Raw genomic sequence first — 14,579 nt, 5'->3', positions numbered from 1 at the left:
GTACTTTGACAATCCTCTTTTTTGTAAACTGATATATGTAGTTACGAGACAAACATTATAAATATTTTTACTACAATACTATTAGAGATAGATTTTATATGGTTTTACTATCTGCAATGTTCACCGATTGTGGCAAAAAAGTTTCATTATGCATCTATAACATTATCGCACTAAACATACAGTGCCAAAACTTTAAATAGCTGTAGCCATAAATTCCATTAACTTGACATTCCTATTTCTTACCTTGTGGTCTTCATATATGATACGCAAAACATTTTTAAAACCACAAAAATGATACATATTTTTGATTACCTACACTATTCAGTAAAAACGTTCACGAAAATTGCTAACATTAATCTTCACTTTAACACATGTTTATTGCTTAACAAGCGATAAACACTTACAAAATTAAACTGCGCGCAATAAATTCTCTCGCTGTATTTTATTATTCTTACACTACAGACTAGTAGGTGATGTATTTACGAAACCTTGGGTACATTCAACAATGACACGGAAACGGAGACAGATCACGTAAATGCAGACGTATCTCAGGGAACAGAGTTTCTACAATAGCTCGCCAACAGAGAAGGACCTGTACGGATTAGCTCGGCAGAGCTGAGCTCTTCCGTTTACGTTTCTCCGTGCGACCAATAGTAGCCGAGTACTTGGATGTGGTGGTAGGTATTTTTGTTTATGTTCTAAATACGCTAAAATGGTTTAAAGTACAAGAAAATATAGAGTTCTGTTGTTACTTTGTCGTTTATTTATATTGTTTATGTAAATTATTCCTGTTATACGATTTCGATGCATAATATATTTTTAAAATTAAATTAATATTTTGTAACCTTTAAATGCAATCTCATTAGTTGTCATCTGTCAGGTTTCCGTGCATTTTAGAAGCATCAGACGCAACAGTGAAATGTTCTGCGAGATCCGTCTTCGTTTACGTGATCTGTCTCTGTTTCCGTACCATCGTAGAGCGGGCATAAAGGTGACCTTATCTCGAAGTTAGGTCAGCAGCGCTGTTAATGTTGTAAAATATTTTCGGAATGATTCACAACGCTCTATGGAAATCTTGTATCGTATTGTTTTTAAATTAATGGTTGGGTTGAAGGTGGCGTTATCTTGACACTGACCTTAACTAACAAGATAAAAAAAATTATGAAATAAAATGAATGATAATCACAAATTTTAACAAAAAACCGACTAAAAACTATTCTAAAACAAATTACTATGCACTAAAAAGTAAAAAAATAAAATAATTGCGTATTCTTCTATAACTTAATAATCAACTTACTTTTTCTACTCATAAATATGTAGGTACGATCTATGTGTTTACCACGCAAGAAGGTAGGTAGGTAGGTACCTACCCACTTCAAATCTAACTCAACACATATGCATGAATAACAAACAATGATCAAAATATTTTTAGAGTTATCTTAAGTAAAATGAAATGAAAAATATTAGACTACTTAAAAGTCAATCAATTATTACGATAATATAATGTAGTTACAATTATTGTTATCTTTGGAGTCGGTGTCAGCCAAGGTAGGCACATAGTCATAGGCGAGGCACGCGCGACTTGACGAGGCGATAGGCGAGAGCGGGCCGGGGCGGGAGGGCAGCTGGCAAGTGGACACGTGGGCACGCGCCGCGCCAGATACCAGTCACTTCATTACGAACCGTTCCAGATTCTTCCTTCTCGTTCTAAATCCACACCGTCCTTCTTACGGTAAGTCCTTGTGTTTAATATTGCCTATATTTTCGTATCACCGTTTGCTACATTATGTCTCAGCATAGTATCGTATTAAAGTTCGTTTGTTTGGTTTAATAAGGTATTGGTATTTATGTCGTTTCAAGGTTGCAGATATTGTCACAGTATATTGTCGTATAAAAGTTAATTTGTAAATGGGTTTAATTAGGTATTGGTATTATGTCACAGTATTCACAGTATATTGTCGTTCGTATAAAAGTTAATTTGTAAAAAAAAATTCTTAAAGTATTTTCGTATTATTATTGCTAGGTATATTGTAGTGTTTCCTTGGCTGACACCAACTCCAAAATAACAATAATTGTAACTAAATTATATTATTGTAATAATTTGATTGACTTTTAAGTAGTCTAATATTTTTCCATTTCATTTTACTTAGGAGAACTCAAAAAAATATTTTGATCATTGTTTGTTATTCATAGGTATGTGTTGAGTTAGATTTGAAGTGGGTATGTACCTACCTACCTTCTTGCGTGGTAAACACATAGATCGTACCTACATATTGATGAGTAGAAAAAGTAAGTTGATTATTAAGTTATAGAAGAATACGCAATTATTTTTTTTTTACTTTTTAATGCATATTAATTTGTTTTGGAATAGGTTTTTTTGAAGTAGTTTTTTTTGTTAAAAGTTGTGTTTATTTTTTGATTTTTAGTGAATATGAATTACACTAACTAATTTGTCTGAATATGGGTAGACCTACTAAACGTGCTACTCATATGAGACAGCGCGGTTTAAATGAAACAAACGAAGTCAGGGAAAAACGCCTATCTCAACAGAGGAAATCTACCTCGACGACAATTTCAAAAGAGACTTGCGAAGAGCGCAAAAGAAGACTTTCTAAAATGCGGCTTTACATGAAAAAAGTTTTTAACAGGGAAAATATCGATAATCGACTTTGGTAAAAATAACTTTGCAAAAGGGCAAATATATGTTGCACTTAGTCATGTAAAAAGTTTGGAAGGCATAGCTTTGTCAGATTTGGACGCCAAAAAATTATTAAATAGACCACACGACGATAGATCGTTGACAGAAATAACGAGACTACGAAATCTGTCTTCCGACAATGAATGTCACACATAATACACCTTAAGTAATGCAATTAGAACGCTTGCGTCATGTTGTAATGCAGCAACGAACGTAAGCGCATTGCAATTTGATTACAGACAGTTAGAAATTCTGCCACAGATCGCACCCTTACTGTAAGCCGTTAAGGAGTTCCATTGTTCATCATATTCGACTAAGAAAATTACTTGACCATAACGACGTTACGGTAGGTAACTCAAATATCCGGATAGCCTATAAAAGATTCGGTCGAGTATCGTTAATTTGCTCCTAAGAATGGAAGATTTCCGTTATTTGTCATGGATCTCATAATCAAAACCTAACCAAACTCTCATCAAACTACCCTTGAAGTACATCCTTTCCAATAAAAAAGAATCATTGAAATCGGTTTGGCATGATATTAAGTTATTCGTCCATTTGTCGCGCACATACCTACTTAATGAAAATTTAATACTTATATGGTTTTCTCATGGATGTCATTGTCAGAACTGCACCAAATTAAAATGGGACCACACGGGAAGCACCATCTTTCAAATAAAAAAAACGAATCATCAAAATCGGTTTACCCAGTCGAAAGTTCTGAGGTAACAAACATAAAAAAAAAAAAACAGTCGAATTGAGAACCTTCTCCTTTTTTGAAGTCGGTTAAAAATGAGTTTAAATAAGTCCTAAAATATAAAATGGAAAGGAAATTTTTACCAAAACGTCGTACAGTCATTTACTATATACTAAAAAAAAAAAAATAATTTTCATAAATACTCTACAATGCGTGTAAAACCACGATATATATTGTTTTAAATTTCATTAGATTATATACATAACTTTTTACCGTTATAATATATCACGAGAAATTTCATCTATATGTTTATTTTGGTTTAACTGACAGCTGAGTATTAAAATAACACATAATCACCGACTTTTTGTTCGTATTATTCTCTTTGTTCAAGAGGATTACTAGCAAGCAAATTATAAAGTCTAATGCCCGATATTTTCTAAACTGAAGGTAGCCTTCAAAGTCTAACAAACAACAATAAAGTGCCTAGGTTTACTCATAACCTAATGATCATATTTCAAAATGCTTTGGTTCTATTTGTTGACTTGCAGTGTTTTAAAACAATACGAGCATATGTTGGGTAAAGCATAATCAATGCGAAAAACGAAATGTATCTTAGAATAAAGTAGTTAATGTGTTAGTTCTTTAATGAACATTTTGTTTTACCGTTCTCTGTTATAATTTAAAAGCATAATATTTCAAACCCCCCACTGGTGTAGTAGCTAGCGTGACCGGGTCTGGGTTCAGGACTGGGTGTTGTGGTGTCCCTCCCACCTCCATTCGCAGAAGGCAATGGTAAACCACCGCGAAATCACCCTGCTTTTGCAAGCATAGGGACGTCACAGTTGTCATCACCGTGGCGTTGCCTGTAATGAGCTAAAATGCCATACCGTAATGAGCTAAAATGATTCATCATATTTAAAAAGACCATAATGCCGTGTTACCAAATCCTATCACAGTTTTATTTCTTAATTAAACAACAGTGCTTCGAGAATGTCAACTCATGACAGTGTTGTTAAGAGAAGTTGAAAGATAACGCTAGTATTTTTTAGTGGCGGAAGTTATTGGATATGTAGGAAATGTATATATTGCTACATGTATATCTACACCTGGAAGAAATAAATAATTTTCTTGGCGAATTACATCACATCCGGTTGAGTGAAACGACGTTGGTATAATTTTGTTGCAAGTGTAGCCGGTGTAGAGAATGAACCAATAGTGTTTACTATTAACTTGAAGAAAAACAGCTCCTCACATTCACATTTCAAATACAAATACCAAGAAACAGGTCGCATACAAAGGGAAACCTCTCATTCTGTTTGATGACAATATACAAATCTGTAATTATTTCAATCGTAAACTGTTTCATAAAACAATGTGTGGTTTAAGATACAACGAATTTGTGTGATTTTTTATCTGTCAGTTCAAAAGTTATATGAACAAGTAAGTACAAATTTGTCATAAATATTTACATAATTTTCATGGGTAGTAAAATTTAATTTGTTCTGACACAGAGTTTAGGGTGTGAAGCCTGAGCATTCTACCATATTGGATGACGTCACGGACTCTATATTGGATTGTGAACTGGCAGCCATAGTATATGATATTGGCCTTTTATCTCTATTTTGATCTTGAAAATATCATGTTAATAACCAGCATCCACTCAAATTTCCTCAAAATACAGCCTTCCTCTATGATGTTCACCAAAAGACTGATTTCACCTCCCTCCCCCAAAACTAAGTCATGCATTACTTAGACAGTGTGACGTAGCCATCTTGGTTGCAATACTGACCACTATATTGTATTTTATTTTCTTCTGCCGAAGTCTGCTAGTGTCATTGCCACCTTGCTTCACTTATGAGCTAGAGAGTACTAAGGCCAGTCACCAAATAGTCAGGCATCTTACCGGCTCCCATCTCGACGGTCATCTTAGCCGCCCTATTAAAAATATTAAAAAAATTCTCATAAAATCAGGAAAAAATCAAAACGATTAAAAATAAATTATCAATTTATATATTTATTTATTTGATCGATTAAAGTCTTTGGCGTGATCTATAGTCAGCATAAAATAATTAATTTATGCTTTAAATAATTATTAAAGAGTAAATAATTAAATATAACCTTACTTGAAGAAAATATATTTCTATAATAAACTTCGATGTCCTGGGTTCAATGCTAAGTAAGAACAAAAATGAACATTTTGGCTTTTAGTTCCATTTCTTTTTCGATGAGATAACTTACCAGGCTGCGAAAATAACAGTACATGAAAAATGCCCCGACTAATTACTTGTACCATAATTAGGACTTTATAAGACCACAATATCTACGTACTTTTTAAAGAACAATACAATCATATTAACAAAGTACATTCTAACCGCACGAGGGCTTCAGTGCCGTTACTTGGAATGACTTTCGCCACAGTAAACATCAATGACATGCATAAAGCCATGGGTATACGAATAACCAGTAATACTCTGCACGGACAGTAACCTGGTGCGCTCAACTATTACTAAAATGTGTATTGCAAGCATGTAAGACAAGAGGCTCCAAACCATGTAGTATATTCTACACAGAAAATAAATTTTCTCTACTTTTACAAAAGATTCCTTTGGAAACCAGTTTCCAAGAAATAGTTTGTAACATCACAAGAAGTGTATTGTAACTTTGTACAACACATGGCTATGGTTATGTTTACATATATGAAATACGTTTATCGAGAGAATACTGAGTACTTATTTCGAAATTTGGCACATCAATTTATATTTCAATTGATGTTTCATTCAAGCATAATTTATTTTAACCACGGGAAAGATAATCGAATATACCACAATATGTTTTTATTTTGCTGTATCATGCTTATTAATATGCGCAGTTAATATCGGAAAGCTATTCAGGAAACGGTTTACAAGTAACTTTAGTATTGTAGGTAATGGGGCAACACAAAGAATAAATGCTAGGGTAAGAATCTGAACCCAGTATTAATGCGATCACTATTCTGTTGTTTCATGTGAATGTACACATTCACAAATAACTGTAATTTTACATGAATTTTTATGTTCCATTTACAAAAAAAATATAGTGTAAGACATTAGTTATAATCTATGCAATTACAGTGTACAGTCATTCTTGGTATGATGAATGCAATTACAGTGTACATCCATTTTTGGTATGATGTATGCAATTACAGTGTACAGCCATTCTTGGTATGATGTATGCAATTCGATAAAACGCAATTCATCGCACTCATATTCGTACTCATCGACGCACATCGTCATTACCATCATCACCATCATAGTTGACAGCTTGGCTAGTTTCGCGTGTGAAATCCCTGTCTCATATCTGTGTTGGTGGAGAACTGGTTTTCGATCATGTCAGCTACTGCATTTGTTTTATCTTCAGCTGTATAGGATTAGTTCCGTTGTCAGTCATTATTGCTTGAGTGGAAGTTTATTTTTATTCTAAGTTTATTCTCAGGTTTCCTGTTAGTGGCCATTTTCTTCGTTGTTTTCGGCCTCTTCCTAAGTGCGTAAAACTTTTCGCATGTTTTTTTAAGAGCATTTTAAAATCTTTATACCGATATTAGTGTCTGGTGGATTGTCGTTAACGTCGTTTTCGTATACGTATTGCTTGTAAGGTACGTAAAATGGGACTACATATATTTTATAAATTATCGGTAAAATACTGTTACGGATTATTAAAACAATAACAATCGTCGTGGGAAAATTACTGGGTTCTTAAATGGATAGCCCAATTAAAAAATTTACTACACAATTTTATTGGTTGCCAATATTGACACCACTAAAAAATAATCTTCTAAAATGCCTAACAATCAATTACACATAAATATGTTTATTCCCCAGTCACTCGGTTTTCACACACCGCACACCTCGCTGGGCCGCACCTCTGGCACAACTCTCGCCGCAGCACCCCTTGTGGACCTCCGTCGCGGGACTCCGTTGCCGCACTCCGCCGCCGCTGTCGCACTTCCCTTCGCCGAGGTTCACTCGACGCTTCGTTCGGAACTTCACTCGGGACTCTCGCCGCACCCGCGGCACTCTCGCCACCCAACTATCGCACCGGAACTCCGCCGCACCCGCGACACTATCGCCCGGACTATCGCACCGGAACTCCGTCGCACCCGCGACACTATCGCCCGGACTATCGCACCGGAACTCCGCCGCACCCGCGACACTATCGCCCGGACTATCGCACCGGAACTCCATCGCACCCGTGGCACTGTCACCGCGGGAAAACTCCCTCGGGGGCCGGCGTCCTGAGTTTATATAGGCCCAGGCGCCACTTCAAGAAGTCACGAGCGCGGCTGGGGCCAGTCGCGTCTTCCCATACCGACCCGATGCCAGAATTATCGAGAAAGACGTCGGCAGCTGCCAGGTGTCAGGTAATGGCGCCGAGGCAGAGCGCCGCGCGGGGAGCGGAGGGTTGGAGCGGGGAAGCGACAACCCTTGTAATCCACCAGACGAGCGCGGCACGTCTCATGTTGCGGCGGCCACATACGCCTGTGAGACAGATATATATCCCAAACATATATAAAAAAGATGCTGAAAGATTTGGTTCGTACTGTGAAATGGACAGTTTATATCTTAATGATAATGGAGTTTATCAAATGTTTTGGCTATGAAATAAATATATATTATTATAATTGCATGTAGCTATTATAATTTATTTAATTATACACTATTATTACAATTATAGGTTAAGTTTATTATTACAATGTATAAAAGCGGTTCAGCTAAAATAAAAATTAAAGTGATACCTTAGGAATGGACGAAGTGTGACTGGATCAGACCTCATCTCCAAAAACATACCCTTCAGGCTATGCCATGGCGCATCAGTGGACGACGCTGACCATGGATAGGGAGGGACCACAAAGCAAGGAAGATAACATTTGCAACTCACTGCTATAACTAACGCTCTTATTTTCTTTGGAAATCAGCCAACTGTGTGGTGTTCATCTGCAACCTAACAACCTAAAAGATGTTAACTTTTCGAAAGAAAATGTTAGCTACCTTGATTTGCTTGATTTATTTTTTGGTAGTTCGTTGTTGGGAATGTTTACCATAAATATTTCAGATCATCTTTTTTCCAATACGGAACAACCAAAACACTATGTTAAAGTTCTTTGAATAGCCGCAAAGTATGTGTGTTGAAATTCATAACTACGAATTCAATTGCTAAAAATACACACGTGCACACGTCTGCACATGTGCACATGGCAGCCATTCTTATTTTATTGCTAACAATATAATTAAACATTGTAAAATATTCAAAAAAAGTATAATAGTTTGCAATCATACTCAATACGCCACTCCGTTAATACACAATTCCGTAAATTCTCAAATATTAAAGTTTGTAAAAATTATTTTTTTAGTCATTATTAGAGACCTGCAAAATTCGCGGATTCAATTACCTCCAGGATAGACTCTACTACACTCTACACACTCGGGCAAATGCCAACTGTTCATTGGCTGCTGACTTGTGAGTCGTCACGACCGAGTGTCTGTGATTCGACACTTCTTTGAGCGAGGGTCTCTAATTGGCCCTCATTACTCCAGATTAACAGTGAACCAATTGCAGAAGCAGCGCTAAGGTATAATTATTTGAATTGTAGCATATCACGAAACGAATCCGCGAATTTTGCAGGTCTCTAGTCATTATGTTTAAGAAATGTCTCTATGTCTTCTTTATTAGTAAAACTTATTTTTTTTTTTTAAATGTAGGTATTTCTCAACCGCCAGGTTATGTTAGTGGTGGGATGGGCTCGCAGCGCTGCACTGCCGTGTCGGGAGAGGACACGTGACTGCCCGCGGGAAGCTCGTATAACCGCCGTGCGGCTGCAACCGGCTCTCACTCCCGCTCGAAGCTCGACATGCGGTGCGTGCTGCTCGTGGTGGCGGCGCTGGCTGCAGTCTGCGGCGAAGCCCCGCCCAGAGGTGAGTCGCCGGGGCCGTGGCCACGCCCTCTCCTCGCTGCTATCTATAGGAATAGAAACCTAAGTGTTCGTTTGCTCTGATCTTAAAAATCCGACAGTTCTTCAGCGTTCGCTTTGAAATTTTGACACAATGTTGCATTCGATACTCACGTGTACAAACATGATACATATATGTACAAATTTTTCATTTTTAAATTAAGAAATCTGTAATTTTAATCTGCTTTTTTTCTTCATTTTATTGTAATAAAAGTCTCTAATACTATTGTGTATAGAAAACATCGCCATGGTCAAATTACTATCAGTTTCAATATTGCTATGAACAAATCGTGATAATAATTCTGCAGCCTTTAATGCCTCTTCTGCGGTAGGTAATGGTGCTTCCTCAACTTCCTCTTACCTTTCGAGGTGTTCCCTAGCATTAATGTTCTGTACGATATTTTCATCTGTGGGTTATTCGGATGTGAGAAAAGCACTATCGATGTCAACATAATCTTCTCACATTTCCGGTGCTGCTAAAGAATCTGAATTTAGGTTTCGTGACCACAAAGATAAAGGGACGTCATCTTCTTCATCAAATTCATGTTTTTCTGTTTGAACAGGTAAACCGTCGTGGTTTCCAATGAATCTAGCATGTTTAAAACAGTTGTGAACGGTACTTTGTGACATTTTATTCCAGGCATCATTAACCATCAGAATTGCATCTAGCACCGTTATTTTCGTAGAAGAGTTGTTTTCTTTAGCATCAAGACAATTAATTATTTTGAGCACAATGTTTTTTCTAAAATGAGTTTTGAGTGACCGTATTATTCCCTGATCCATTGGCTGTAGTACTGATGTTGTATTCGGCGGAAGGAAATCAAGTGTTATAGACTTTAAATCAGTAACTTTTGGATGCGCCGGGCAATTATCAACAAGCAATAAAATATTTTTCTTCTTCTTCTTCACCAAATCACGATCCCAATTTCGAAGCCATTTTTAAAAAAGCTCTGACGTCATCCAAGCTCTACGATTGTTAGCATAATCGACAGGTAACGATTTGACACTGCTAAAACATCTTGGTTTTTGTGACTTTCCAATAACGAGCAATTTATTTTTCTCTGTGCCACTCATATTTGCTGCTACCACGACAGAATTCTGTCTTTCGACATCTTGCCTCCACTACAATTCTCACCTTTAAATTTCAAAGTTTTGTCCGGCATTAATTTGTAAAACAGTCCAGTTTCATCAGCATTAAAAATCTCATCATCAGAAAATTGTCTTTCTAGATTCGGCCACAAAGACGTCAACCAGCTTGTTGTTGAATTTTGTCAACAGACGAAGATTCACCGACAATTTTTCCCGCCACAATGTTATGTCGAACTTTAAAACGACTGATCCAGCTTGCAGAACAATTAAAGTCGAGAATACCAAAACGCGTGGCAAAAATATTTGCCTTTAACTGTAGCATGGGGCCGCTGACAGGTATTCCCTTGTTTCTCGTGATTTTAAACCACCGAATTAATGCTTGATCAACATTTTCTTGTCGCGATTTTCGAAGCCTCTTCGGTTTCAAAACATTTGAATTGAACGATTGCTTAATCCGGTTCTTGTTTTTGAAAATAATTGAGATTGTCGAATGACCCACGCCAAATTACTTTGCGAGAGAAGAGTTAGATTCTCTATTTTCTAATCTGCATATAATTGCACCTTTCTCCTCAATCGTAAATGCTTTACGGCGTTGAGATGACATTTTTTTCCACAGGATATCACAAACAACAATGCGTGACCTTCAAGTGTCGATTACTCACTGAGGTTCAAAACAAAAACGAGCCACGTGCCACGTCATCGGGAATTAACGAACATTGCAGAAGGTGTAAAGAATCATGTCGGTCATTATAACCGGACATAATTGATTAAAAATGGGTCACAATAAGCGACATGTCACTGTAAGCAAAGTCATTATATCCGACTTATTTACAAAGAATATTATTTGAAAACCAAACTTCGTTGTGTTATTACGTCATCATAGGCGGTTCGTCAATATAGGCGGAGTCATAATAAACGGATTCTACTGTATTTTCTAACGTCTAGCTGTTGGTCGAAGTCCCTAATTTGGTCCCTAATAAGTCCCTAATAAGTTCTTTCCTGCCGACCCCACGCATGTAGAAATCGATGGAAAACACAGTATCGTTGAAAGAGCGATTTGACAAATTTTGACTGGCTACATGTCACATTTAAATAAATATTTCGCTAATACACGCTGCCAAACATTTCGAACCACCTGTCAGTTTCCCGCCCAAACTCTCAGTTTCCCCACTCCACCTGACAGTTTCCTGGCAACCCTGTGTCCATGCCAAGCAGTGGCGAAGCGAGGATGTGACACGTCCAAATCGCCACCCCTGGATCTAAGAAACACAGCTCAAATTTCCTAGCATTAGGACCTTAAGGGAGTACTACATAAACTGTTACATTTTTTTTGATAAATGGAACAGAAATATTAATAGTGTTCGCAGTAATACTGGGATAGGATTCTTACCCGAGGCATTTATGCTTTGTGTTGTCCCATTACCTTCTATACTTAAAATTTATTTATAATAAATGCCCCTGAATAGCTTTCCATTATTAATTGCACACAGTAATAAACGTAATAAAACAAAATAAAATCCAATTATTGAATATTCAAATATCTTTTTCATGGTTTAAAAAATTACGCTTGAATGAAACATTAATTCAAATATAAAATTATGCACCAATTTTTGTAAGGTATACTCAGTATCATCTCAAAAAAACCTATTCCACATATGCAAAAATAACCATAGTCACGTGTTGTACAAAGTTACAATTTATTTTTTGTAGTAATGCAAAGTGTTTCTTGGCTACTGTTATCCAAAGGAATCTTTTGTAAAATTAAAAAAAAAAATTTCTGTGTATCCCAGAAAACTTTATGTTCCTCCATGTTGCATGAAATAGTGATTAAAAATTTCATTTCGCAATATGTTATTCAAACTTATATTGTACAACGAAAATAACTATTTTAAAACGGAGTAAAGAGAGCATCATACTGACCCACCCTCTTCCCACCTCCCTTGCAGAAGGATTTGTTAATATCATTAATTTTTCAACCATGTAAATTAAAAAAGCAATACAATATTATACAAAGCACTGTTTCGATTAATGTTTGAACGTTTTTCAAATGAATTAATTAAAAATCGTTGGGTTGATTTATTAAGTATAATTAAATGAAATCATTCCATTGCTTCTTAAACGCAAGTCATTGCTAAAATTGATTGTTTAAATGTTTTTGGTGTGTTTTCTAAAGATGTAACGCGAAATATTAATGACCGTTAAGAGTCACAATGGTCGCGAAAACCGGATTTAAATTAGCTCTCTTGAATTCGGCGAAAACACTTGTAATCAACTTTCAAAAAAGCTTACTTATTATGTAAAGCTTTTGCGAGATATATCATGCCATTTAATGTATAATACGTACTTATAATTGAAGACTAGTGCAGTGTTTTAGGCAAGATTTACCTCTGTTAAAGGGATTGGAGTAAGAATTTCTATAGCTATCTCTCATACATGTTAGATTAAACTTTGTAACGTTTCAGAAAAATCTCAATGTTCAGTAAGTTTATGACAATTTTTGTAATGTAGCCTACCTTAAACACTCTATGTTGTATAAAAACAAATTTAATTATGTTAATACTTATTTTTCTTTATGTATTTCATAAAGAACATCCTCTTACGATATCAAACCCATTACTTCTAATTGGTTTCTATCATTTTTTTTCAACAAACAAAATTGCTATTACAAAATTTAACATTTTGGATCTTTATGAACACAGCTTGGGATGACGAAAATTGAAAGAGATTAGCTTCTACAAATTATTTTTCCTGTAAAACAATTGGCTTTTAGTAGCTATTGAATTCATTTTTGAAATTAAATTTAACTGTATTAATGATACCAATAGGCACTATTTTTATGTCATGAAACGAATAATAAATAATGTAACTAAAACAACATTAATGATGGTAATCAAAATAAATTTCGATTGTTGATAAGCCATATAATATATAAGCGGAGGGGAAGTAAACTACTTAGTTGGGAAGTACTCTACGTAGTTAGGTAGTATCACTGTGTAACACCATATATTTTGTAATGCTAACAAAAAACTACACACTCTAAAGCGTCTATCATAAAATGTGTCAAAAATTTTCACAGTTCTTTGTAACTTTTAAAAGAGTAAAATTTTTGATTTCATTTAAGTCCATAGTGATGTTACCAGGAAATGTAAAACGTTCGTGGATTCAGTGTCCTAAAGGATAGATTCCAGAGTCCTATACTCTCTCGGGCAAATGTCACCTGCTGATTGGCTGTATTTCTTGAGAGATATACCAGGGGAGGGTTGCATATGATTCGATATATTTTTAATAGAGAGTTTCTCATTGGCCCAGTTTCCTTCACGTAAACTACGGGAAAATCGCAGAAGCGGGTCAAAGGTGAAACAGTGTTTTAATATTAATCCTATCGCGAAATGAAACCAAGAAATATTCCTGTCTCTAAATACTAAGTTCTGAAATTTGACAAAATATAAATTCAATTGGGTTATAGAGAACAATAAAATCAAGAGATTATTTGTATGTCTTTAGATAGGGTAGCGTGGAAACGGAAGGCCTAGAACAGGGAAATTTGTACACATATTCTCCAGGCGGGTTTTAATGTGCACAATAAACATAAATATTTAAAATTCAATTTTATTTTTGTTTTAATTTTTAAGTTGTTTTGCACGCATTTTCCCAAATATCATCATTTCCAATCATCTTAAAATTTTGATATTTACGTTATTATGTATAACTTGACGAGTTACTACAATATAATTGTGTTACAAGTTTCGGTTTTATTAGACAATTTTTGGTGAATATTAATTTATATTCCAGATGATAAAAGAAAAAAAAATAGTTGTATCTTCAAATTATTAAAAATATCAGATCTGTATAGCGATTACCGAAGGAAAAAAAACCGGGTACCGCAACTAGTATTTATATAAAAAATGTAAATTTTCGTTTGTTCAAAATCCTAAATTTCCAAAAGTGTTTCACCCATTGCGTTTAAATTATGATAAAACGTTGCATTCGAATACGCGCGTGTTTTTATATAAATTTCACACCTGTGACAGGTAAAATATAGATATAATATAGATAGGGAAAACATAGCGTTTTAATAATTTCATTGCTATAGTGTAACATATATAGATATATAT

General features: G+C 35.4%; 1 protein-coding gene across 2 annotated transcripts in view; it reads left to right on the top strand.

Moving 5' to 3' along the window:
- The first annotated feature begins 1,670 nt into the window (after positions 1-1,670).
- LOC134530865 (matrilin-2-like) overlaps positions 1,671-14,579 on the top strand; it is a 39,218-nt gene continuing 26,309 nt past the window's right edge. Inside the window, exons 1-2 of one of the 2 annotated variants that reach the window (XM_063366131.1) lie at positions 1,671-1,732; positions 9,128-9,340. In XM_063366131.1, coding sequence (XP_063222201.1) covers positions 9,277-9,340 — 64 coding nt within the window. In that variant the 5' untranslated portion in view covers positions 1,671-1,732; positions 9,128-9,276. Of the gene's footprint in view, positions 1,733-7,702; positions 7,789-9,127; positions 9,341-14,579 lie in introns of those variants that run through there. The other variant, XM_063366130.1, reaches the window with a different exon arrangement.

Source organism: Bacillus rossius, chromosome 3 (genome assembly GCF_032445375.1).
Source record: "Bacillus rossius redtenbacheri isolate Brsri chromosome 3, Brsri_v3, whole genome shotgun sequence".
NCBI classification, from domain to species: domain Eukaryota; kingdom Metazoa; phylum Arthropoda; class Insecta; order Phasmatodea; family Bacillidae; genus Bacillus; species Bacillus rossius.
Note: the sequence above shows the minus strand (reverse complement) of the source record. Positions and strands in the feature narration are given on the sequence as shown.